The sequence below is a fragment of the Bos mutus genome, chromosome 19 (genome assembly GCF_027580195.1).
Source record: "Bos mutus isolate GX-2022 chromosome 19, NWIPB_WYAK_1.1, whole genome shotgun sequence".
In the NCBI taxonomy this organism is placed as follows: Eukaryota; Metazoa; Chordata; class Mammalia; order Artiodactyla; family Bovidae; genus Bos; species Bos mutus.
In genome coordinates this window covers 28,071,260-28,096,730 of record NC_091635.1, presented here as the reverse complement: position 1 = coordinate 28,096,730, position 25,471 = coordinate 28,071,260, and the positions used below count along the sequence as shown (strand labels likewise).

General features: G+C 41.4%; 3 protein-coding genes and 1 pseudogene across 6 annotated transcripts; all 4 read left to right on the top strand.

Annotated features, from left to right (window-relative positions):
- Nucleotides 1-3,617: 3,617 nt before the first annotated feature.
- LOC138992017 (keratin-associated protein 4-7-like) lies at nucleotides 3,618-4,247 on the top strand. 3 transcript variants are annotated; one of them, XM_070388828.1, is made up of 2 exons: nucleotides 3,618-3,754; nucleotides 3,872-4,247. In XM_070388828.1, exons 1-2 carry the CDS (start codon nucleotides 3,618-3,620, stop codon nucleotides 4,245-4,247), a joined length of 513 nt encoding a protein of 170 aa, XP_070244929.1. The 3 variants fall into 3 exon arrangements, with proteins under 3 accessions (XP_070244929.1, XP_070244928.1, XP_070244927.1); XM_070388827.1 differs by having other exon boundaries at nucleotides 3,618-3,784; XM_070388826.1 differs by having other exon boundaries at nucleotides 3,618-4,247.
- Nucleotides 4,248-8,825: 4,578 nt separating this feature from the next.
- LOC138992018 (keratin-associated protein 4-9-like) lies at nucleotides 8,826-9,424 on the top strand (annotated as a pseudogene).
- Nucleotides 9,425-14,838: 5,414 nt separating this feature from the next.
- On the top strand, nucleotides 14,839-15,306 carry LOC138992016 (keratin-associated protein 4-11-like). Its single transcript, XM_070388825.1, has one exon. It carries the CDS (start codon nucleotides 14,839-14,841, stop codon nucleotides 15,304-15,306), a length of 468 nt encoding a protein of 155 aa, XP_070244926.1.
- A 6,322-nt stretch (nucleotides 15,307-21,628) lies between these two features.
- LOC138992015 (keratin-associated protein 4-7-like) lies at nucleotides 21,629-22,255 on the top strand. Of its 2 annotated transcripts, XM_070388824.1 has the most exons (2): nucleotides 21,629-21,784; nucleotides 21,917-22,255. In XM_070388824.1, exons 1-2 carry the CDS (start codon nucleotides 21,629-21,631, stop codon nucleotides 22,253-22,255), a joined length of 495 nt encoding a protein of 164 aa, XP_070244925.1. The 2 variants fall into 2 exon arrangements, with proteins under 2 accessions (XP_070244925.1, XP_070244923.1); XM_070388822.1 differs by having other exon boundaries at nucleotides 21,629-22,255.
- The last annotated feature ends 3,216 nt before the right edge of the window (nucleotides 22,256-25,471 follow it).

Genomic DNA, 25,471 nt, shown 5'->3' with positions numbered 1-25,471 from the left:
TAACTGTGGGACAGCAGAGAATGCAAAATTCGGAGCACAATGCAGGGACAAATTGTATTTGAACAGGGTAGTTAATCATTGGCAGGAAGCATTCAGGGAAACCTGGGGTATGGACAGAGAAATAGTAGTTTGCAAAGATAACCACAATTATAAAACATTCCAAGAAGATGAAACGGCTTCAGCAAAGGCTTTCAAGCTTTATTTTCCACCTCTTCCTCAGGTGTCCTAAAACAGCTTAACTTCTGTTTAATCTTACAGATTTTTTTTTTTTTTTGGTCCTCTTAATGTTTCTATGCTTCTTTGGACTATTGCTTAAAGAAGGAGTAAGAATATACACTACATTATATGCTGTAGTAAAGATTCAAAACAAATATAAGATATTCAGCACAATGCTCAGTGAGCTCAGCACAATGCCTGGTAAATTTAGCATCAGTTCAGTTCAGTTCAGTTCAGTTGCTCAGTCGTGTCCGACTCTGCGACCCCATGAATCGCAGCACGCCAGGCCTCCCTGTCCATCACCAACTCCCGGAGTTCATTCAAACTCACGTCCATCGAGTCGGTGATGCCATCCAGCCATCTCATCCTCTGTCGTCCCCTTTTCCTCCTGCCCCCAATCCCTCCCAGTATCAGAGTCTTTTCCAATGACTCAACTCTTCGCATGAGGTGGCCAAAGTACTGGAGTTTCAGCTTCAGCATCAGTCCCTCCAAAGAATACTCAGGGCTGATCTGCTTCAGAATGGACTGGTTGGATCTCCTTGCAGTCCAAGGGACTCTCAAGAGTCTTCTCCAACACCACAGTTCAAAAGCATCAATTCTTTGGCGCTCAGCTTTCTTCACAGTCCAACTCTCACATCCATACATGACCACTGGAAAAACCATAGCCTTGACTAGACTGACCTTTGTTGGCAAAGTAATGTCTCTGCTTTTCAATATGCTATCTAGGTTGGTCTTAACTTTCCTTCCAAGGAGTAAGTGTCTTTTAATTTCATGGCTGCAATCACCATCTGCAGTGATTTTGGAGCCCCCCAAAATAAAGTCTGACACTGTTTCCACTGTTTCCCCATCTATTTCCCATGAAGTGATGGGACCAGATGCCATGATTTTCATTTTCTGAATGTCGAGCTTTAAGCCAACTTTTTCACTCTCCACTTTCACTTTCATCAAGAGGCCTTTTAGTTCCTCTTCACTTTCTGCCATAAGGGTGGTGTCATCTGCATATCTGAGGTTATCGATATTTCTCCTGGCAATCTTGATTCCAGCTTGTGCTTCTTCCAGCCCAGCGTTTCTCATGATGTACTCTGCATAGAAGTTAAATAAACAGGGTGACAATATACAGCCTTGACGTACTCCTTTTCCTATCTGGAACCAGTCTGTTGTTCCATGTCCAGTTCTAACTGTTGTTGTCCAGTTCTAACCTGCATATAGGTTTCTCAAGAGGCAGGTCAGGTGGTCTAGTATTCCCATCTCTTTCAGAATTTTCCAGTTTTTGTGATCCACACAGTCAAAGGCTTTGGCATAGTCAATAAAGCAGAAATAGACGTTTTTCTGGAACTCTCTTGCTTTTTCAATGATCCAGTGGATGTTGGCAATTTGATCTCTGATTCCTCTGCCTTTTCTAAAACCAGCTTGAACATCTGAAGTTCACGGTTCACGTATTGTTGAAGCCTGGCTTGGAGAATTCTGAGCATTACTTTACTAGCATGTGAGATGAGTGCAATTGTGCAGTAGTTTGAGCATTCTTTGGCATTGCCCTTCTTTGGGATTGGAATGAACACTGACCTTTTCCAGTCCTGTGGCAACTGCTGAGTTTTCCAAATTTGCTGGCATATTGAGTGCAGCACTTTCACAGCATCATCTTTCAGGATTTGAAATAGCTCAACTGGAATTCCATCACCTCCACTAGCTTTGTTCGTAGTGATGCTTTCTAAGGCCCACTTGACTTCACATTCCAGGTTGTCTGGCTCTAGGTTAGTGATCATACCATCGTGATTATCTTGGTGGTAAAGATCTTTTTTGTACAGTTCTTCTGTGTATTCTTGCCACCTCTTCTTAATATCTTCTGCTTCTGTTAGGTCCATACCATTTCTGTCCTATATCGAGCCCATCTTTGCATGAAATGTTCCATTGGTATCTCTAATTTTGTTGAAGAAAAAAAATTTCTCTTCAAGAAATTTAGCATAATGCACAGTAAATACTCTACAAAAGATAGATATCATTATTCCTCACCTTATTGAAGATATATGAAACTTATCCACTTACTATATATGTTGATTTTAGTTCTTCATTTAAAAATAACATAGGAAGCTCAGTCCGGTGCTCTATGACAACCTAGCGGGTGGGATGGGATTGCGGTTTGAGGGCGGCTCAGATGGAGGGGACATATATATATACTTATGGCTGAATCACATTGTTGTACTGCAGAAACCTACTCAATATTATAAAGGAATTATCCTCCATTTAAAAAATAAAGACTTAAAAAAATAACTGTCATTCTTTTGAAAATGAAAGTCGCTCACTCGAGTCCAGGTCTTTGCAACCCAATGGACTACCCAGTCCATGGAATTCTCCAGGTCAGAATACTGGAATGGGGGGCCTTTCCCTTCTCCAGGGGATCTTCCCAACCCAGGGTTGAACCCAGATCTCCCACATTGCAGGTGGATTCTTTTCCAGCTGAGCTATCAGGGAAGCCCTTCATTTAACTATTGCCAAACTGTTTCTTATGGATGTGTCTCATACAAGCATCAACAGGAAAAAGATGAGGAGTTATCTGTCAAGTTCTCTTACTACCCAACAGAATTCTTGGATCCATATTTTTGAAGGCTTAATAATGCCAAACTTCTTTGTAATTAATGAATGCTTTTATAATGAAATATCTGTGTACATGTCTGACAACTAAAAGATAAATCAAAACAGCCCATTCTAGTTGCTTAGCCTGGGAGGCATACAGCAAAAATGTGTTTCTTCTATTTAAAAGCTGTGAGTACTGCTAAGTGCTTGAGATGCTGTGAAATCAGACACAGAATTTGAAAATTCCTTGTAGTCTACCTATCTTCCTGACCATCCAAGATGCACACTTAAGATCACATTCATCCATATTATTTCTGGGACATCCTCCCCCAAACATCTTTCTTTCTAATTCCTTTCCAGTGTTTCACCTGACCAGCACTTGTTCCCCTCACCCTTGACAACAAAATATACATGAGCCATATAAGAAATTTTTCTCTCTGAAGTTCAGAGAGCAGTGATAGGAGGGAATATCACATTCCAAAAAAAGATGCTAGAGTCAGATGATAAAAGCTGTATAGGACAATGAACCAACCAGTAGAAAAGGTGACACCCAAAAGAAAGAACTGGGACAGGGCTTTCAATTGGACACACAGGCACTTACCAGGAAAAGGAAAGGTATTATTTTCTCCATTTTGGACTACTGCATGAGAAACACACAATTATGTAATTAAATGATCAATTTTCCTAGGGAGTTAAACAATAACAAGGAAATGATGTAATGGTAGCAGCTCTTCAGCAGGATATAAAGGGGGCTGGGGACCAAGAAGACTCTCAGACTCAAGAAACTCACTTTCCTGGAAACTCACCCAGATCCTCCACCCTCTGACACCATGGTCAGCTCCTGTTGTGGCTCCGTCTGCTCTGACCAGAGCTGTGGCCGAAGTCTCTGCCAGGAGACCTGCTGCCGCCCCACCTGCTGCCGGACCACCTGCTGCAGGACCACCTGCTGCCGCCCCAGCTGTGGTGTGTCCAGCTGCTGCCGCCCGGTCTGCTGCCAGCCCACCTGCCCTCGCCCCACCTGCTGCATCTCTAGCTGCTACCGCCCCTCCTGCTGTGTTTCCAGCTGTGGTTCCAGCTGCTGCAGGCCTACCTGCTGCATCTCCAGCTGCTGCAGGCCCCAGTGCTGCCAGCCTGTGTGCTGCCAGCCCACCTGCTCTCGCCCCACCTGCTGCATCTCTAGCTGCTGCCGCCCCTCCTGCTGTGTTTCCAGCTGTGGTTCCAGCTGCTGCAGGCCTACCTGCTGCATCTCCAGCTGCTGCAGGCCCCGGTGCTGCCAGTCTGTGTGCTGCCAGCCCACCTGCTCCCGCATCTCCAGCTGCTGCCGCCCCTCTTGCTGTGGCTCCAGCTGCTGCCTGCGCCCAGTGTGTGGCCGGGTCTCCTGCCACACCACTTGCTATCGCCCCACCTGTGTCATCTCCACCTGCCCCCGCCCCGTGTGCTGTCCCTCCTCTTGCTGCTGAATCTCTGCTTTGAGCATACTGCTTCCTCATTTCCTCCCTCCCCACAAGTGCAGAGCTTCTTTTTAAAATGTGGAGGAGTCAAGAGAACTGGTCCCTTGAATTTCATAAACAAACACCAGACATACTGAGCCCACATTCTAACTTCTGTCCAAACTGCCTCCCTTCTAAGTAAGAACACTCAGAATGTTCAAGGAAATTACATTCTCCCAACACTCTTCCCTATTTTTTTAGGACATATGTTTTTCATGCCTTAGGAATTGTCTCCATCACTTGTGGGGCCACTGATTTTTATCTCTCTGACAGGGAAATCCAATGAAGATTTTTTGGTGTACTCTCTGTTAAAGATTTTCTTATGTCTTGTTATTTCCATGAACCTAAATAAACGTCCTCCTAGTGACACTGAAAATTGAATTTGATTGTTACTCTCTTTCTTTTTTTAAAGTATTTACATTTCATTCCAAAGTAATTGTATTTGCCTGCACTGCCAAACAGCACAAATTAATCAACCTTCAAGAGAGGTCAAATAACACTGGTCACTATTAGTTATGTTCAGAAAATAGATAAATAATCACTTTCTAGTCTTTATGGGGCAAAAGGGTGAAACTGTAGTGATAAAGCATCTATGAATATAATAACAGGAGGAAAGTTTTGGAAAGATTGAACACAATTCATGAGTTTTAACACCACCACCTTTCAGGGTTTTTTGCACTTATTAAAGCAACGGATAGATGTATTTTCTGCTTTGGGTCACATGCCATGAGTGCTTCGTCCACATACACAGTGAAAATGCTAGTCACTCAGCCGGGTCCAGCTCTATGTGACCCCGTGGATTGTAGTCCAGCAGGTCCTCTGTCCATGAAATTCTGCAGGCAAGAATACTGGAGTAGATTGCCATTCTGTTCTCCAGGGGATCTTCCTGCCCGAGGGGTCGAACCCAGGTCTCCTGCATTGCCAACAGATTCTTTATCTTCTGAGCCACAGTGGAAGCCCCTACATATACAGTGGAGTTCTGCTTTATTTTTGTAGCCAGAGCTTCAATAGATTTGATTTATTATTATTATTCAGACTATTCCATTTATTCTGCTTTATAGAGGGGCTACTTTCAGTGCCCGGAAGGTAATATAAATGATTGAAACAGACTTTATGACAGTTCCTAGGTATTGCTGGAATGTGTGATTTTATGTTCAAGAGAAAAAAGGGAACTTTCTAGTGCCATGCTTAGATGTCCACTGAAACTTTTTCTTAGACTGATTTCTCCAACTGTCCACTTCTGCTCACTTCCCTTCTCTTTCCTTCTACAACTGCTAATCTCACAAGCACTTCTCAATAAATATCCTGTTTGCATATTTCAATCTCTGGGTCTGCTTCCTAGGGAACTCAAACAGTCCCCCAAAGCAATTGGTAATTCATAATAATTAATCTGAGAGCTGGAAAGACTGCCTGAAATGTAGTTTTCATCTTTCAGTATATAATATGTACGAGCTTAAACATAAATATAGAAAGCTTATGAAACTGAATCTGTAGAGAGAACTGTGAATTTTATCTAAATTACATATATTCTTTTCTAAAGGTCTTATGTCACTTATACATAAACACATGGCTTTTTAAAAAATTTAAATAGCACAGAAGAATGTGATCAAAATTTAGTTTCCTATCATTAGGCTTTGGCAATCCCATTCAAAACCTAGTTTTACAAATGGAGATACATTCTTATTGAATGCATGTGTATGACATTTATGTCTTTATTCACTAACCCAGCTTTAGCTGTACATTTTTTTGTTCTGATGTTTACTCAAATATTTTTTGGCCTTCAGGAAATGTTAATACATTCCTCCAATACCAGGTAAGTATATTATTTTACAGATTTGTTTACATATTTTTATATTTTAGCACAGATCTGTGAATTCATTTTCCCATTATATTTTATGAAGAAATCGTGCTAAATGCATAGGAAATCCATCAGTTTTCTATATCAGCCAACTTCACTGCTGACAGTAATATTCAGTTGATTCTGTGGGATTTTCTAGACACACAGTCATGGCGGCTAATAGCCCCCAGCCTCAGGTAGGTCTCCAGATTCATTCCGCAGTTACCCACAGTGTAACCGCATTATTATAGACGTATGGGCTTTCCTTTCATTCCTGTCTTGCTTTCCCACTTCCTCAGGTGTACTTCCCAGAATTGCCCCCCAAAGTAAACTACTTGCACTCACATCTTTGTCTCAATATATACTTTTAAACCAGGGATGGTCGCTAATTCTCACAAAAGAGAGCTAAATTGGAATGTCCAGAAGTGAAGAGAACCAGTGTCAACATATGTATTCACCTCCTTTCTATCATATCTGCTTCTGTGTTAATACAGTATATGTATGTATGGTGTCCTATAAGTAAGTTCGATTCTGTGCATCAAATTTGAACTTCCACAAATGTGTTTTATCAGATGACACGTTGCTTGCCACTTAAACAAATGTGGTTTTCCTCAAGTATAACCATGATCCCTTTGTTTGGACTGTTTCTCCCACTTTTCTCAACCGGGCAAAACAGACATATTTTTTAAAGGACCATTACATACCCTTAATTTATCCAAAAGCCTTCATTCACTCGACAAACATTTGTCACTAATATGCTCTGTCCCAGGAACAAAATTAAATTTTATAGTTCATGCCCTCAGGGTGTCTGCATTGCAGAGAGTGCTAAATTCAGAGCACAATGCAGTGACAAATTATATTTGAACAGGGTAGGTAATCATTTGGAGGAAGCATACAGGGGAAACCTGGGTTTTGAGAGAGGAATAGGAGTTTGCAGAGATAATGACAAAGATGAAACATGGAATGAAGCAGCTTCAGCAAAGGGTTGCAAGCTTTATTTTTCACCCCTTCTTCAGCTGTCCTAAAACAGCTTAACTTCTGTTTAATCTTACAGAAGTTTTTTTTTTTTTTTTTCTTTTCCTTTTAACGTTTCTATGCTTCTTTGGCCTGTTGCTTAAAGAAGTAGTAAGAAAACACATTATATTATATGCAGCATTACAGATTCAAAACAAATATAAGGTATTCAGCACAATGCTCAGTGAACTCAGCACAGAGTCTAGTGAGTCTAGCATAATGAATAGCAAATATTCTACAGATGATAAATATTATTATTCTTCACCTTTTATTGAAGATGTGTGGAACTTTTCCATGTACTGTATATGTCAATTTTAGTTCTTCAGTTAAAAATAACATAGGAAGCTCAGTCCTATGCTCTATCACAACCTAGAGGGGTGGGATGTGATTGGAGTGGGAGGGCAGATCAGAGGAGGATATATATATATATATATATATATATATATATATATATATACTTATGGCTGAATCACATTGTTGTACTGCAGAAAGCTACAAAACCTTGTAAAGAAATTATCCTCCAATTAAAAAAATAAAGACTTAAAAAAATAACTGTCATTCTTTTGAAAATGAAAGTCACTCAGTCATGTCCAGCTCTTTGTAACCCCATGAACTATACAGTGCATGGAATTATCCTGGCCAGAATACAGGAATGGGTAGTTGTTCGCTTCTCCAGGGGATCTTCCCAACCCAGGGATCGAACCCAGGTCTCCCACATTGCAGGCGGATTTTTTCCCAGCTGAGCTATTAGAAAGCGCTTCTTTTAACTATTGCCAAACTCTTTCTTATGCGTATGTCTCATTCAAGCATATACAGGAAAAAGATGAGGAGTTATCTGTCAAGTTCTCTTACTACCCAACAGAATGTCTTGGATCCGTATTATTGAAGACTTAATAATTCCAAACATGTTTATATATAATGAATGCTTTTGTAATGAAATATCCTGTGTACAGGTCTGACAACTAAAAGATAAACCAAAATATCCCCTTCTGGTTGCCTAGCCTGAGAGACATACAGCAAAAATGTGTTTCTTCTATTTAAAAGCTGTGAGTACTGCTAGCAGTGCTTGAGACAGTGGAATGAAATCAGACACAGAATTTGAAACTTCCTTGTAGTGTAACTATCTTCCTCACCATCCAAGATGCCCACATAGGATCACATTCATTCATATAATATGTGGAACACCCTCCCCCAAAACATCTTTCTTTCTAATTCCTTTTCATGTTTAACCTCACCAGCACTTATTCCCCACAGCCTTGACAACAAAATATGCATGAGTCATATAAGAAATTTTTTCTCTCTGAAGTTCAGAGAGCAGTGATAGGAGAGAAGATCACATTTAAAAAAAAAGTGTTAGAGAGTCATACGACTAATGCTTTCTAAGCATTGAACCAACCAGGAATAAAGGTGACACCCACTAGGGAAGGCTAGGACAGGGCTTTCAATTGGATACACAGGCGCTTACCAGGAAAAGGAATGGTATTATTTTTTCCATTTTCGAATACTGAATAAGAAACACACAATTATGTAATTAAATGATCAATTTTCCTAAGAGGGTAAACAATAACAAGGAAATAATGATGACATGAGAGCAGCTCTTCAGCAGGATATAAAGAGGGCTGGGGACCGAGAAGACTCTCAGACTCAAGAAACTCACTTTCCTGGAAACTCACCCAGAACTTCCACCCTCTAACACCATGGTCAGCTCCTGTTGTGGCTCCGTCTGCTCTGACCAGAGCTGTGGCCGAAGTCTCTGCCTGGAGACCTGCTGCCGGCCCAGCTGTTGCCAGACCACCTGCTGCAGGACCACCTGCTGCCGCCCCAGCTGTGCTGTGTCCAGCTGCTGCCGCCCGGTCTGCTGCCAGCCCACCTGCCCTCGCCCCACCTGCTGCATCTCTAGCTGCTACCGCCCCTCCTGCTGCGTTTCCAGCTGTGGTTCCAGCTGCTGCAGGCCCCAGTGCTGCCAGCCTGTGTGCTGCCAGCCCACCTGCTCTCGCCCCGCCTGCTGCATCTCTAGCTGCTACGCCCCTCCTGCTGTGGGTCCAGCTGCGGTTCCAGCTGCTGCAGGCCTACCTGCTGCATCTCCAGCTGCTGCAGGCCCCGGTGCTGCCAGTCTGTGTGCTGCCAGCCCACCTGCTCCCGCATCTCCAGCTGCTGCCGCCCCTCTTGCTGTGGCTCCAGCTGCTGCCTGCGCCCAGTGTGTGGCCGGGTCTCCTGCCACACCACTTGCTATCGCCCCACCTGTGTCATCTCCACCTGCCCCCGCCCCGTCTGCTGTCCCTCCTCTTGCTGCTGAATCTCTGCTTTGAACATACTGCTTCCTCATTTCCTCCCTCCCCACAGTTGCAGAGCTTCTTTTTAAAATGTGGAAGATTCAAGAGAACTGGTCCCTTGAATTGATAAGCAAACACCAGACATAATGAGCCCACGTTCTATCTTCTCTCCACAGTCCCTCCCATACAAATGAGATCACTCAGAATCTCCCAGGAAATTACAATTTCTAAACACTCCTCCCTTTTTCTTCAGGATATCTCTTAATCATGCTTAAGGAATTTGTCTCCATCACTTGTGGGTCCACTGATTTTTACCTCTGATATGGAAATACAATGAAGATTTTTTGGTGTACTCTTTGGTAAAGATTTTCTTATGTCTTGTTATTTCCATGAACCTAAATAAATGTCTCCCTATTGGCACTGAAATTTGAATCTGATTGTTAGTCTCTTTCTTTTTTAAAAAGGATTTACATTTCAACCCAAAGTAATTGAATTTTGCCTGCACCTGCCAAACAGCACAAATTAATCAACCTTCAAGAGAGGTCAAATGATACTGATCACTACTAGTTACGTCTAGAAAATAAATTAATCATTTTCTAGTCTTTTTGGGGAAAGGAGGTGAAACTGAAGTGATAGAGCATCTATGAAGATAATAACATGAGAAAAGATTTAGAAAGATTGAACACAATTCATGATTTTTAACAACATCAGCTTTCAAGGTTTTTTCACCTATAAAAGCAGTGGATAGATATTTTAGTAAAGTCTATGTATTTTCTACTTTGAGTCACATACAGTGAGACCTTCGTCCACATATACAGTGAAAATGTTAGTCACTCAGCTGGGTCCAACTCTATGCGACCCCGTGGATTGTAGCTCAGCAGGCTCCTCTGTCCATGAAATTCTGCAGGCAAGAATACTGTAGTGGGTTGCCATTCCATTCCTCTGGGGATCTTTCTGCCCCAGGGATCAAACCCATGTCTCTTGCATTGCGGGCAGATTCTTTATCTTATGAGCCAACATGGAAGCCCCTACAGGTATACAGTGGGATTCTGCTTTATTCTGGTAGCCAGAGCTTCAGTAGATTTGGTTTATCATTATTATTACTATTCAGAATATTCAGTTTATTCTGACTTATAGTAGGGCTACCTTCAGTGCCAGGCAGGTGATATAAATGAATGAAACAGACTTGGTGACAGTTCCTTGGTATTGCTGGTGACTGTGATTTTATGTCCAAGACAAAAAAAGGGACCTTTCCAGTACCATGCTTAGATGTCCACTGAAACTCTATCCCAGCTTGATTTCTCCAACTGTCCACTTCTGCTCACTTCCCATCTCTTTCCTCCTAGAACTACTAGTCCCAAGAGCACGTCTCGATAAATACTCTGTTTGCTAATTTTCACCTCTGTGTCTGCTTCCTAGGGAACTCAAACAGTCCCGAAAAGCAATTTGTAATTCACAACAGTTAATCTGAGAGCTGGAAAGACTGCCTGAAATGTAGTTTTCATCTTTTAGTGTATAGTAAGTAGAAGCTTAATCATAATCCAAGAAAACTTATGGAAATGAATCTGTAGCGAGAACTGTGAATTTTATTTAAAGTACTTTTATTTTTTTCTAAGGATTTTATGTCACCTATACACACACATGCTTTTTTTAAAATTTTGAATAACACAAAAGAATGATCAAAATAGTTGCCCATCATTTGTCTTTGCCAATCCCATTCAAAACCAATTTTTACAAATGGAGATACATTCTTATTGAATCTTTTTGTATGACATTTGAGACAGTAAGGAGAGGGAGAGGGTGGGATGATTTGGGAGAATGGCATTGAAACATGTATAATATCATATAAGAAATGAATCGCCAGTCCAGGTTCAATGCAGGATACAGGATGCTTGGGGCTGGTGCACTGGGATGACCCAGAGTGATGGTATGGGGAGGGAGGTGGGAGAGGGGGTTCAGGATGGGGAACATGTGTACACTCATGGCAGATTCATGTTGATGTATGGCAAAACCAATACAATATTGTAATTAGTCTCCAATTAAAATAAATAAATTTAAATTAAAAAAAAATAATAAAATAAAAATTTTGAATAACACAAAAGAGTGATCAAAATAGTTACCCATCATTTGTCTTTGCCAATACCACTCAAAACAAATTTTTACAAATGGAGATACATTCTTATTGAACGCTTTTGTATGACATTTATGTCTTTATTCAGAAACCCAGCTTTACTTGTACATGTTTTTTTTGTTCTGATATTTATTCAAATATTATTTTTTAGCCTTCAGGCAATGTTAATACATTCCTCCAATACCTGGTAAGTATATTATTTGACAGATTTGTTTGCATATTTTTTATATTTATTGTTGAGAACTGTGAATACATGTTTCCCGTTAGATTTTATGAAGAAATATTGCTAAGTGCATAAGAAATCTATCAGTGTTCTAAGCCAGTCAACTTCACTGTTAACAATAATATTCGGGTGATTCTTTGGGATTTTCTAGACGTATAATCATGGTGGTGAATAGCCCCCAGCCTCAGGTATGTCCCCGGATACATTCCTCAGTTACCCACAGTGGCAACCTCATTATTAACCCAGACTTACGGGTTTTTCTTTCGTTCCTGCCTTGCTTTCTCATTTCCTCATGTGTATGTCCCAGAATCCACCTCTTTCCCCCGCCTCCACCAAGTGAAATACTTGCACTCACATTTATGTTTCAATATCTATTTTGGGTGCAATTGAAACAAAGACAATAGACGTTCAGCAAATATTTTTTGTTGATTGATACTAAACCAGTGGTGGTGGTTAGTTCTCCCAAAAGAGCTAAATTGGGGTGTCTGCAAGTGAAGAGAACCAGTGTCAACACTTGTGTTCTCCTCCTTTCTATCATATCTGTTTCTTTGTTAATGCAGTATATGTATCCATGGTGTCCTATAAGTATGTACGATTCTATGGATCAAAGTTGAACTTCCACAAGTGTGTTTTATCAGGTGACATGTGGCTTGCCACATAAACAAATGTGGTTTTCCTCAGGTGTAACCATGACCCCGTTGATGGAATGTTTCTCCCACTTTTCTCTACCAGGAAAAAAGACATATTTTTTAAAGGACCATTATATACCTGTAAGTCATCCAAAAGCCTTCATTCACTCGACAAACATTTGTCACTCATGTGCTCTGTCCCAGTAACAAAAATAAAATTTATAGTTCATGCCTTCAGGGTGTCTGCGTAACAATAGTGGAATGACAGAAAGTAACTGTGGTGCATCAGAGTGCAAAAAACAGAGCACAATGCAGAGACAAATTGCATTTAAACAGGGTAGTTAATCATTGGGAGGAAGCAAGTAGTGTAAACCTGGGGTTTTGAGGGAGGAATAGGAGTTTGCAAAGGTAATGACAAAGATGAAACATTCCAGGAAGATGACATGGCTTCAGAAAAGGTTTGCAAGCTTTATTTTTTACCTCTTCCTCAGCTGTCCTAAACAGCTTACTGCTACTGCTAAGTCACTTCAGTCGTGTCCGATTCTGTGTGACCCCATAGACGGCAGCCCACCAGGCTCCCCCGTCCCTGGAATTCTCCAAGCAAGAACACTGGAGTGGGTTGCCATTTCCTTCTCCAATGCATGAAAGTGAAAAGTGAAGTCGTGTCCGACTCTTAGTGACCCCATGGACTGTAGCCCACCAGGCTCTTCCATCCATGGGATTTTCCAGGCAAGAGTACAGGAGTTCTGTTTAATCTTAAACAAATTTTTTTTTGCTCTTAACGTTTCTATGCTTCTTCGGACTATTGCTTAAAGAAACACGTGTATACCTGTGGCGGATTCATTTTGATGTTTGGCAAAACTAATACAATTATGTAAAGATTAAAAATAAAATAAAATTAGAAAAAAAAATTAAAAAAAAAAAGAAGTAGTAATAATACACACTGTACTATATTTTGCTTTAAAGATTCAAAACAAAAATAAGATATTCAGCACAATGCTCAGTGAACTCAGCACAATGCCTGGTAAATTTAGCATAATGCATAGTAAATACAAATGATAAATATCATTATTCCTCACCTTTTATTGAAGATGTATGGATATATGTTGATTTTAGTTCTTCATTTAAAAATAATATAGGAAGCTCAGTCTGGTGTTCTCTGACAACCTAGAGGGGTGGGATGGGATTGGGGTGGAGGGCAGATCAGAGGGAGGGGACATATATACTTATGCCTGAATCACATTGTTGTACTGCAGAAAGCTACACAACCTTGTAAAGGAATTATCCTCCAATTAAAAAATAAAGACTTAAAAAAATAACTGTCATCCTTTTGAAAATGAAAGTTGCTCAGTCATGTCCAGCTCTTTGTGACCCCATAGACTATATAGTCCATGGAATTCTCCAGGTCAGAATACTGGAATTGGTAGCCATTCCCTTCTCCAGGGGATCTTACCAACCCAGAGATCGAACCAAGGTCTCCCACATTGAAGGCAAATCCTTTACCAGCTGACTTACCAGGGAAGCCCTTTTTTAAACTATTGTCATGCTGTTTCTTATGCATGTGTCTCATTCAAGTATCTACAGGAAAAGGATGAGGAGTTATCTGTCAAGTTCTCTTACTACGCAACAGAATTCTTGGATCCATAGTTTTGAACGTTTAATCATTCCAAACATGTTTATATACAGTGAATGCTTTTAAAATGAAATATCCTGTGTACAAGTTTGACAACTTAAAGATAAATCAAAACATCCATTCTGGTTGCCTAGCCTGGGAGTCGTACAGCAAAAATGTGTTTCTTCTATTTAAAAGCTGTGAGTACTGCTAAGGGCTTGAGACAGTGGAGTGAAATCAGACACAGAATGTGAAACTTTCTTGTGGTCTACCTATCTTCCTGACCATCCAAGATGCACACTTAGGGTCACATTCATCCATATTATTTCTGGGACATCTTCCCCCAAACATCTTTCTTTCTAATTCCTTTCCAGTGTTTCACCTGACCAGCACTTGTTCCCCTCACCCTTGACAACAAAATATACATGAGCTGTATAAGAAATTTTTCTCTCTGAAGTTCAGAGAGCAGTGATAGGAGAGAATATCACATTCCAAAAAAAGATACTAGAGTCAGATGATAAAAGCTGTATAGGACATTGAACCAACCAATAGAAAAGGTGACACCCAAAAGGAAGAACTGGGACAGGGCTTTCAATTGGACACACAGGCACTTACCAGGAAAAGGAAAAGTATTGTTTTCTCCATTTTGGACTACTGCATGAGAAACACACAATTATGTAATTAAATGATCAATTTTCCTAGGGGGTTAAACAATAACAAGGAAATGATGTAATGGTAGCAGCTCTTCAGCAGGATATAAAGGGGGCTGTGGGCCGAGAAGACTCTCAGACTCAAGAAACTCACTTTCTGAAACTCAGCCAGAACCTCCACCTTCTAACACCATGGTCAGCTCCTGTTGTGGCTCCGTCTGCTCTGACCAGAGCTGTGGCCGAAGTCTCTGCCAGGAGACCTGCTGCCGCCCCACCTGCTGCAGGACCACCTGCTGCCGCCCCAGCTGTGGTGTGTCCAGCTGCTGCCGCCCAGTCTGCTGCCAGCCCACCTGCCCTCGCCCCACCTGCTGCATCTCTAGCTGCTACCGCCCCTCCTGCTGTGTTTCCAGCTGTGGTTCCAGCTGCTGCAGGCCTACCTGCTGCATCTCCAGCTGCTGCAGGCCCCGGTGCTGCCAGTCTGTGTGCTGCCAGCCCACCTGCTCCCGCATCTCCAGCTGCTGCCGCCCCTCTTGCTGTGGCTCCAGCTGCTGCCTGCGCCCAGTGTGTGGCCGGGTCTCCTGCCACACCACTTGCTATCGCCCCACCTGTGTCATCTCCACCTGCCCCCGCCCCGTCTGCTGTCCCTCCTCTTGCTGCTGAATCTCTGCTTTGAACATACTGCTTCCTCATTTCCTCCCTCCCCACAGTTGCAGAGCTTCTTTTTAAAATGTGGAAGATTCAAGAGAACTGGTCCCTTGAATTGATAAGCAAACACCAGACATAATGAGCCCACGTTCTATCTTCTCTCCACAGTCCCTCCCATACAAATGAGATCACTCAGAATCTCCCAGGAAATTACAATTTCTAAACACTCCTCCCTTTTTCTTCAGGATATCTCTTAATCATGCTTAAGGAATTTGTCTCCATCACTTGTGGGTCCACTGATTTTTACCTCTGATATGGAAATACAATGAAGATTTTTTGGTGTACTCTTTGGTAAAGATTTTCTTATGTCTTGTTATTTCCATGAACCTAAATAAATGTCCCCCTATTGGCACTGAAATTTGAATCTGATTGTTAGTCTCTTTCTTTTTTAAAAAGGATTTACATTTCAACCCAAAGTAATTGAATTTTGCCTGCACCTGCCAAACAGCACAAATTAATCAACCTTCAAGAGAGGTCAAATGATACTGATCACTACTAGTTACGTCTAGAAAATAAATTAATCATTTTCTAGTCTTTATGGGGAAAGGAGGTGAAACTGAAGTGATAGAGCATCTATGCATATAATAACATGAGAAAAGATTTGGAAAGATTGAGCACAATTCATAATTTTTAACAACACCACCTTTCAGGGTTTTTTCACCTACAAAAGCAGCAGATAGATAGGTTAGTAAAGTCTATCTAATTTCTGTTTCGGGTCACATACAATGAGTCTTTCATCCACGTACACAGTTGAAATGTTAGTCACTCAGCCGTGTCCAACTCTATGCGACCCTGTGGATTGTATCCCACGAGGCTCCTCTGTCCACGGATTCTGCAGGTAAGAATACTGTAGTGGGTTGCCATTCCATTCTCCAGGGGATCTTTCTGCCCCAGGGATCAAACCCAGGTCTCCTGCACTGTGGGCAGATTCTTTATCTTCTAAGCCACCATAGAAGCCCCTGTACATACAGTGGAGTTCTTCTTTATTCTGGTAGCCAGAGCTTCAGTAGATTTGGTTTATTATTATTATTACTATTCAGAATATTCAGTTGATTCTGTCTTATAGTGGGGCTACCTTCAGTGCCAGGCAGGTGATATAAAGCAATGAAACAGACCTGGTGACAGTTTCTTGGTGTTGCTGGTGACTCTGATTTTATGTCCAAGAGTAAAAAGGGACCTTTCCAGTGCCATGCTTAGACGTCCACTGAAACTCTATCCTAGCTTGATTTCTCCAACTGTCCACTTCTGCTCACTTCCTTCCCTTTCCGCCTAGCAGTACTAATCCCAAGATCACTTCTCAATAAACACCCTGTTTGCTAATTTTCATCTGTGGGTCTTCTTCCTAGGGAACTCAAACAGTCCCGAAAAGCAATTTGTAATTCACAACAGTTAATTTGAGAGCTGGAAAGACTGACTGCAACGTAGTCATCATCTTTTAGTATATAATAAGACTTCCCTGGTGGCTCAGATGGTAAATCATCTGTCTACAATGTGGGAGACCCGGGTTCAATCCCTGGTTTGGGAAGATCTCCTGGAGAAGTAAATGGCAACCCACTCCAATATTCTTGCCTGGAAAATCCCATGGACAGAGGAGCTTGGTAGGCTACAGTCCATGGGGTCACAAAGAGTCAGACAAGACTGAGCGATAATATAAGTACAAACTTAAACACAAACATATAAAACTTATGGAACTGAATTTGTAGAGAGAACTGTGAATTTTATCTGAAGTACTTTAATTCTTTTCTAAGGATTTTATGTCACTTATACACAAACACATGCTTTAAAAAAAAAAAAAATAACACAAAAGAATGTGATCATAAGTGAGTTGCCCATCATTTGTCTTTGCCAATCCCATTCAAAACCAATTTTACAAATTGATATACATTCTTACTGAATCCTTTTGTGGGACATTTATGTCTTTATTCACAAACTCACCTTTTTTGTACTTTTTTTAATGATGTTTATTCAAATATTATTTTTTGGCCTTCAGGCAATGTTAATACATTCCTCCAATACCAGATAAGTGTACTATTTGACAGATTTGTTTACATATCTTTTTATATTTATTGCTCAGATCTGTGAATTCATTTTGCCATTACATCTTATGAAGAAATATAAAAGTGCATAAGAAATCTATCAATTTTCTAAGATAGCCAGCGTCACTGTTAACAATAATATTCAGTTGATTCTGTGGGATTTTCTAGGCATATAACGGTGGCAGCTAATATTTCCCAGCCTCAGGTAGGCCCCAGAGTCATTCCTCAGTTACCCACCATGGCAACTGCATTATTGACCCAGACTTTTGGCTTTTTCTTTCTTTCCTGTCTTCCTTTCCCACTTCTTCACGTGTACTTCCGAGAATTGCTGCCCCAGGTGAACTACTTGCACTCACATCTTTGTTTCAGTATCTACTTTGGCTGCAATTCAAACAAAGACAGTAGATGTTCAGCAAATATTTTTAGCTGATTGACATTAAACCAGTGATGGTGGTTATTTCTCAGAAAAGAGAGCTAAACTGGGATGTCTGGAAGTGAAGAGAACCAGTATCAACATTTGTACTCACCTCCTTTCTATTATATCTGTTTCTGTGTTAATACAGTATCTTTATCCATGATTACCTGTAAATAAGTTTCATTCTATAGATCAATTTGAACTTCCTCAAATGTGTTTCATCAGGTTACACATTGCTTGCCACTTAAACAAATGTGGTTTTCCTCAAGTATAACTATGATCCCTTTGTTTGGAATGTTTCTCCCACTTTTCTCAACCAGGCAAAACAGACATATTTTTTAAAGGACCATTACATACCCTTAATTTATCCAAAAACCTTCATTCACTCGACAAACATTTGTCACTAATGTGCTCTGTCCCAGTAACGAAATTAAATTTTATAGTTCATGCCCTCAGGGTGTCTGCATCACAGAGAGTGCAAAATTCGGAGCACAATGCAGGGACAAATTGTATTTGAACAGGGTAGTTAATCATTTGTAGGAAGCATTCAGGGGAAAGCTAGGGTTTTGACAGAGGAATAGTAGTTTGCAAAGATAATGACAAAGATGAAACATTCCAGGAAGATGAAGCAGCTTCAGCAAAGGCTTGCAAGCTTTATTTTTCACCCCTTCTCAGTTGTCCTAATACAGCTTAACTTCTGTTTAATCTTACACACAAGCTTTCTTTTTTTCCTCTTAACATTTCTATGCTTCTTTGGCCTATTGCTTAAAGAAGTAGTAAGAATACACTCTATATTATATGCTGCATTACAGATTCAAAACAAATATAAGATATTCAGCACAATGCTTAGTGAATACAGCACAATGCCTAGTGAATTTAGCATAATGAATAGTGAGTACTGCACAAATGATAAATGTCATCATTCCTCACCTTTTATTGAAAATGTATGGAACTTATCCACATACTATATATGTTGATCTCAGTTCTTCATTTAAAATAACATAGGAAGCTCAGTTCAGTGCTCTTTGACAACCTAGAGGGGTGGGATGGGATTGGGGTGGGAGGGCAGCTCAAAGGGAGGGGACATATATATAATTATGAGTCAATCACATTGTTGTACTGCAGAAACCTACACAACCTGGTAAAGGAATTATCTTCCAATTAAAAAATAAAGACTTAAATAACTGTCCTTCTTTTGAAAATGAAAGTCATTCAGTCATGTCCAGCTCTTTGCGACCCCATGGACTATACAGTCCATGGAATTCTCCAGGTCAGAATACTGGAATAGGTAGCCAGTCCCTTCTCCAGGGGAACTTTCCAACCCAGGGATTGAACCCAGGTCTCCCACATTGCAGGCAGATTCTTTTCCAGCTGAGCTATCAGGGAAGCCCTTCTTTTAACTATTGCCAAACTGTTTGTTTTCATACCGTTCATGGGGTTCTCAAGGTAAGAATACTGAAGTAGTTCGCCATTCACTTCTCCAGTGGACCATGCTTTGTCAGAACTCTCTACTGTTACCCGTCTGTCTTGGGTGGCCCTACACAGCATGGCTCATAGTTTCATTGAGTTAGACAAGGCTGTGGTCCATGTGATGAGATTGGTTAGTTTTCTGTGTTTGGTTTTCAGTCTGTCTGCCCTCTGATGGAGAAAGATAAGAGGCTTATGGAAGCTTCCTGATGGGAGAGACTGACTGAGGGGAAAACTGGTCTTGTTCTGATGGGTGGAGCCATACAATTTTCTGTTGATTGGCAAGGCTATGTTCCCTCTGTGCTATTTACCTGGGGCCAAACTATGACGGAGGTAATGAAGATAATGGCTTCCTCCTTCAAAAGGTCCCATGCACACACTGTTACACTCAATGCCCCCAACTCTGCAGCAGGCCACCGCCAACCCACACCTCTGCCAGAGACTCCTGGACACTCACAGGCAAGTCTGGGTCAGTCTCTTGTAGTATCACTGCTTGTTTCTTCTGGGTCCTGGTGCACACAAGGTTTTGTTTGTGCCCTCCAAGAGTCTGTTTCCCCAGTCTTGTGTAAGTTCTGGTGGCTCTGTGGTGGGGTTAATGGCGACTTCCTCCAAGGAGACTATGCCATACTTCCTCCAAGGGGGCTATGCCAGGTCTTCTGTACCCAGAGCTCCTGCCCCTTCAGCAGTCCACTGCTGAACTGTAACTCCTCAGGAGACACTCAAACACAGTTCTGTCTCAGTCTCTGTGGGGTCTTTAGGTCCTGGTGTGAACAAGGTATGTTTGAGCCTTCTAAGCATCTCTAGCATGTATGGACAGTGATTCTAAATGCAATTTTGCCCCTTCTACCATCTTTCTGGGACTTTTCCTTTGCCCTTGGACTTGAGGTATCTCCTTAAAGTCATTCCAGTGCCACACAGCCACCACTACAGCATCAGCTACCATCTTGCAGGTGCTTCTCTGTCCTTGGATATGGGGTATCTCCTCACAGTCACCCCAGCACCACATAGCCAATGCTCCAGGGCCTACGGACTTGCTGGAGCTGCTGCGTGCCAAAGAATTGATGCTTTTGAACTCTGGTGTTGCAGAAGACTCTTGAGAGTCCCTTGGACAGCAAAGAGATCCAACCAGTCCATCCTAAAGGAAATCAGTCCTAAATATTCATTGGAAGCACTGATGCTGAAGCTGAAACTCCAATACTTTGGCCACCTGATGTGAAGAACTGACTCATTTGAAAAGACCCTGATGCTGGGAAAGATTGAAGTCGGGAGAAGAAGGGGATGACAGAGGATGAGATGGTTGGATGGCATCACCGACTCAATGGGCATGAGTCTGAGTAAGCTCCAGGAGTTGGTGATGGACAGGGAGGCCTGGCATGCTGCAGTCCATGGGGTTGCAAAGTGTCAGACATGACTGAGTGACTGAACTGAACTGACTGAATCTGTTTCTTATGCATGTGTCTTAGTCAAGTATCTACAGGAAACAGATGAGGAGTTATCTGTCAGGTTCTCTTACTACCCAACCGAATATCTTGGATACATATTTTTGAAGGCTTAATCATTCCAAACATGTTTATATACAACGAATGCTTTTATAATAAAATATCCTGTATATAAGCTTGACAACTAAAAGATAAATCACAACATCTCATTCTGATTGCCTAGCCTGGGAGACATACAGCAAAAATGTGTTTCTTCTCTTTAAAAGCTATGAGTATTGCTAAGTGCTTGAGACAGTGGAATGAAATCAGACACAGAATTTGAAACTTCCTTGTGGTCTAACTATCTTCCTGCTCATCCAAGATGCCCACGTAGGATCACATTCATCCATATTATTTGTGGGACAACCTCCCCCCAAATATCTTTCTGTCTAATTCCTTTTCAATGTTTCATCTGACAAGCCATGTTCCCCTCACCTTTGACAACAAAATACACATGAGCCTTATAAGAAACATTTCCTCTCTGAAGTTCAAAGAGCAGTGATAGGAGAGAATATCACATTCCCCCCCAAAAAAATGTTAGTGTCATATGACTAATGTTTCATAAGACATTGAACCCACCAGGAGCAAAGGTGACACCCACTAAGGAAGAACTGGGACTGGGCTCTCAATTGGACACACAGGAGCATACTAGGAAAAGGAATAGTGTTATTTTCTCCATTTTGGAATACTAATTGAGAAACACACAATTATGTAATTAAATGATCAAGTTTCCTAGAAGGGTAAACAATAACCAGGAAATAATGATGTCATGATAGCAGCTTTTCAGCAGGATATAAAGGGGGCTGTGGGCCAAGGCAACTCTCATACTCAAGAAACTCACTTTCCTGGAAACTCACCTAGAACCTCCACCCTCTGACACCATGGTCAGCTCCTGTTGTGGCTCCGTCTGCTCTGACCAGAGCTGTGGCCGAAGTCTCTGCCTGGAGACCTGCTGCCGCCCTAGCTGCTGCCAGACCACCTGCTGCAGGACCACCTGCTGCCGCCCCAGCTGTGGTGTGTCCAGCTGCTGCCGCCCGGTCTGCTGCCAGCCCACCTGCCCTCGCCCCACCTGCTGCATCTCTAGCTGCTACCGCCCCTCCTGCTGTGTTTCCAGCTGTGGTTCCAGCTGCTGCAGGCCTACCTGCTGCATCTCCAGCTGCAGGCCCCAGTGCTGCCAGCCTGTGTGCTGCCAGCCCACCTGCCCTCGCCCCACCTGCTGCATCTCTAGCTGCTGCCGCCCCTCCTGCTGTGGGTCCAGCTGCGGTTCCAGCTGCTGCAGGCCTACCTGCTGCATCTCCAGCTGCTGCAGGCCCCGGTGCTGCCAGTCTGTGTGCTGCCAGCCCACCTGCTCCCGCATCTCCAGCTGCTGCCGCCCCTCTTGCTGTGGCTCCAGCTGCTGCCTGCGCCCAGTGTGTGGCCGGGTCTCCTGCCACACCACTTGCTATCGCCCCACCTGTGTCATCTCCACCTGCCCCCGCCCCGTGTGCTGTCCCTCCTCTTGCTGCTGAACCTGCTGTCTTGTGACCACTCTCTCCACTTACCTCTGTCCCACATATGTAGATCCTTTTTTGTGCTGACCCATAGGACTCATGGAGTCTAGCTGACATCACTCAGTTAGTTGAATCTCATGATTACAGTGGGTCCACCACTGTTCTTCTGACTCTGTGAACATATTCTGGCTCATTTATAATTCTTCCTTGTCATATTTTCCTTTCTATATCAGCACCAAGTAAGAATTAATTTGCAATCCATCAGATAAGAAATTATCTCAGTCCTCTCAATGTTTCATTCTTCCTGATATTTTGGTCATGATCTGCAGGTGGTCCACCAGGTGGCTATTATCTGCAGCCGCTGAGTGGCACTGACTTGACACCCTGAGATCAGGGGTGGGGGGGTCCAATTTACCCTTTATTTTCTCCTCAAGTGAATTTCTTTTGTTTTGTCACGTCTCTGCTTTCTAATAAACTTCTCTGCACATAAAAATTCACTGGTATTTTTTCCTATTATTTTCATGATCATTTTACTTACTAACTAGACAATTTATATTGTATATGAAGATACAGGAAGAATAACCCATGTTGAAATCACTTTGACAATAGATGCTACATCAGATATAGATGATTTAAGATTTTAGAGCAAAACTGGCATGTATGTATATGTGCATGTGCATGTGCATGTGGCTTAATATACTAAATTAGGGCAGAGTTAATCAAAACACATTATACCCTTTAATAGCACTAGCTCCCTTTTGGAAAAAAAGGATAAAATTTCTGAGTGTGGAGTACATGTCAAAGAAATTTTTAAAAATTGCACTAGCTCCCTTTTGGAAAAAAAGGATAAAATTTCTGAGTGTGGAGTACATGTCAAAGAAATTTTTAAAAATTGCCTGTAAAGAATTTAATGTATTCAATTCCTTTCACTTAATAAACAACATTTCCAAGTTATAATCATAGACGGGTTATATGTTCCATTGAGTTCAGTTGAGGAGATACCATGTTTCATTGTATTTAAAAAAAAAAAACATTTTATTAAGGTCTGATTGCTGTATTAAAAAGTTATATATGTTTAATGAATACAACTCAATGAGTTATATATTACTGTATATTTTTCAGCTTTTATTTTATTTTTTAAAATTTAAATTTATTTATTTTAATTGGAGGCTAATTACCTTATAATATTGTATTGGTTTTGCCATACATCAACATGAATCCGCCACGGGGGTACACGTATTCCCCATCCTGAACTCCCCTCCCACCTCCCTCCCCGTACCATCCCTCTGGGTCACCCCAGTGCACCAGCATCCTGTATCTTGCATCAAACCTGGACTGGCGATTCATTTCTTATATGATATTATACATGTTTCAATGCCATTCTTCCAAATCATCCCACCCTCTTCCTCTCCCAGAGTCCAAAAGACTGTTCTATACATCTGTGTCTCTTTTGCTTTCTCTCCTACAGGGTTATCGTTACCATCTTTCTTTTTTATTTTTTTTATTTTTAAACTTTACAATATTGTATTGGTTTTGTGTTACCATCTTTCTAAATTCCATAATATGCGTTAGTATACTGTATTGGTGTTTTTCTTTCTGGCTTACTTCACTCTGTATAATAGGCTCCAGTTTCACCCACCTCATTAGAACTGATTCAAATGTATTCTTTTTAATGGCTAATACTCCATTGTGTATATGTACCACAGCTTTCTTATCCATTCATCTGCTGATGGACATCTAGGTTGCTTCCATGTCCTGGCTATTATAAACAGCGCTGCGATGAACATTGGGGTACATGTGTCTTTTTCAATTCTGGTTTCCTCAGTGTGTATGCCCAGCAGTGGGATTGCTGGGTCATAAGGCAGGTCTATTTCCAGTTTTTTAAGGAATCTCCACACTGTTCTCCATAGTGGCTGTACTAGTTTGCATTCCCACCAACAGTGTGAGAGGGTTCCCTTTTCTCAACATCCTCTCCAGCATTTATTGCTTGTAGACTTTTGGATCGCAGCCATTCTGACTGGAGTGAAATGGTACCCCATTGTGGTTTTGATTTGCATTTCTCTGATAATGAGTGATGTTGAGCATCTTTTCATGTGTTTGTTAGCCATCTGTATGTCTTCTTTGGAGAAATGTCTATTTAGTTCTTTGGCCCATTTTTTGATTGGGTTGTTTATTTTCCTGTAATTGAGCTGCAGGAGTTGCTTGTATATTTTTGAGATTAGTTGTTTGTCATTTGCTTCATTTGCTATTATTTTCTCCCATTCTGAAGGCTGTCTTTTCACCTTGTTTATAGTTTCCTTTGTTGTGCAGAAGCTTTTAAGTTTAATTAGGTCCCATTTGTTTTTATTTTGCTTTTTATTTCCAATATTCTGGGAGGTGGGTCATAGAGGATCCTGCTGTGATGTATGTCGGAGAGTGTTTTGCCTATGTTCTCCTCTAGGAGTTTTATAGTTTCTGGTCTTACGTTGAGATCTTTAATCCATTTTGAGTTTATTTTTGTATATGGTGTTAGAAAGTGTTCTAGTTTCATTCTTTTACAAGTGGTTGACCAGATTTCCCAGCATCACTTATTAAAGAGATTTTCTTTTCTCCATTGTATATTCTTACCTCCTTTGTCAAAGATAGGTGTCCATAGGTGCATGGATTTATCTCTGGGCTTTCTATTTTGTTCCATTGATCTATATTTCTGTCTTTGTGCCAGTACCATACTGTCTTGATGACTGTGGTTTTGTAGTAGAGCCTGAAGTCAGGCAGGTTGATTCCTCCAGTTCCATTCTTCTTTCTCAAGATTGCTTTGGCTATTCAAAGTTTTTTATATTTCCATACAAATTGTGAAATTATTTGTTCTAGCTCTGTGAAAAATACCATTGGTAGTTTGATATTTTTTAGAAAATATGCCAGATCTGGATGGTGTGCTGTGTTTCTGAGTATATCTCTCAGAGTTTTCCTTGTAATTCAAATGTCTCCTCACTTAACAAATGTCTCTTCACTTAACAAATGTCTCCTCACTTAACAATTCAAATGTCTCCTCCTCCTCACTCACTTAACATAACTTAAATATCTCCTCCTAGGAGGTTGGAATTTCAGAGTTCACTTTTTAACGATTCTTTTAATTGATGCTAATTTGTAGTTTTGAGTAGTTCTCAGTTGGGGTACACACTGACTCGGGGTGGGGGGCACGTTGATACTGAATTCTACAAAGAAGATTGAAACCTGCCCAATGAGTAAGTAATG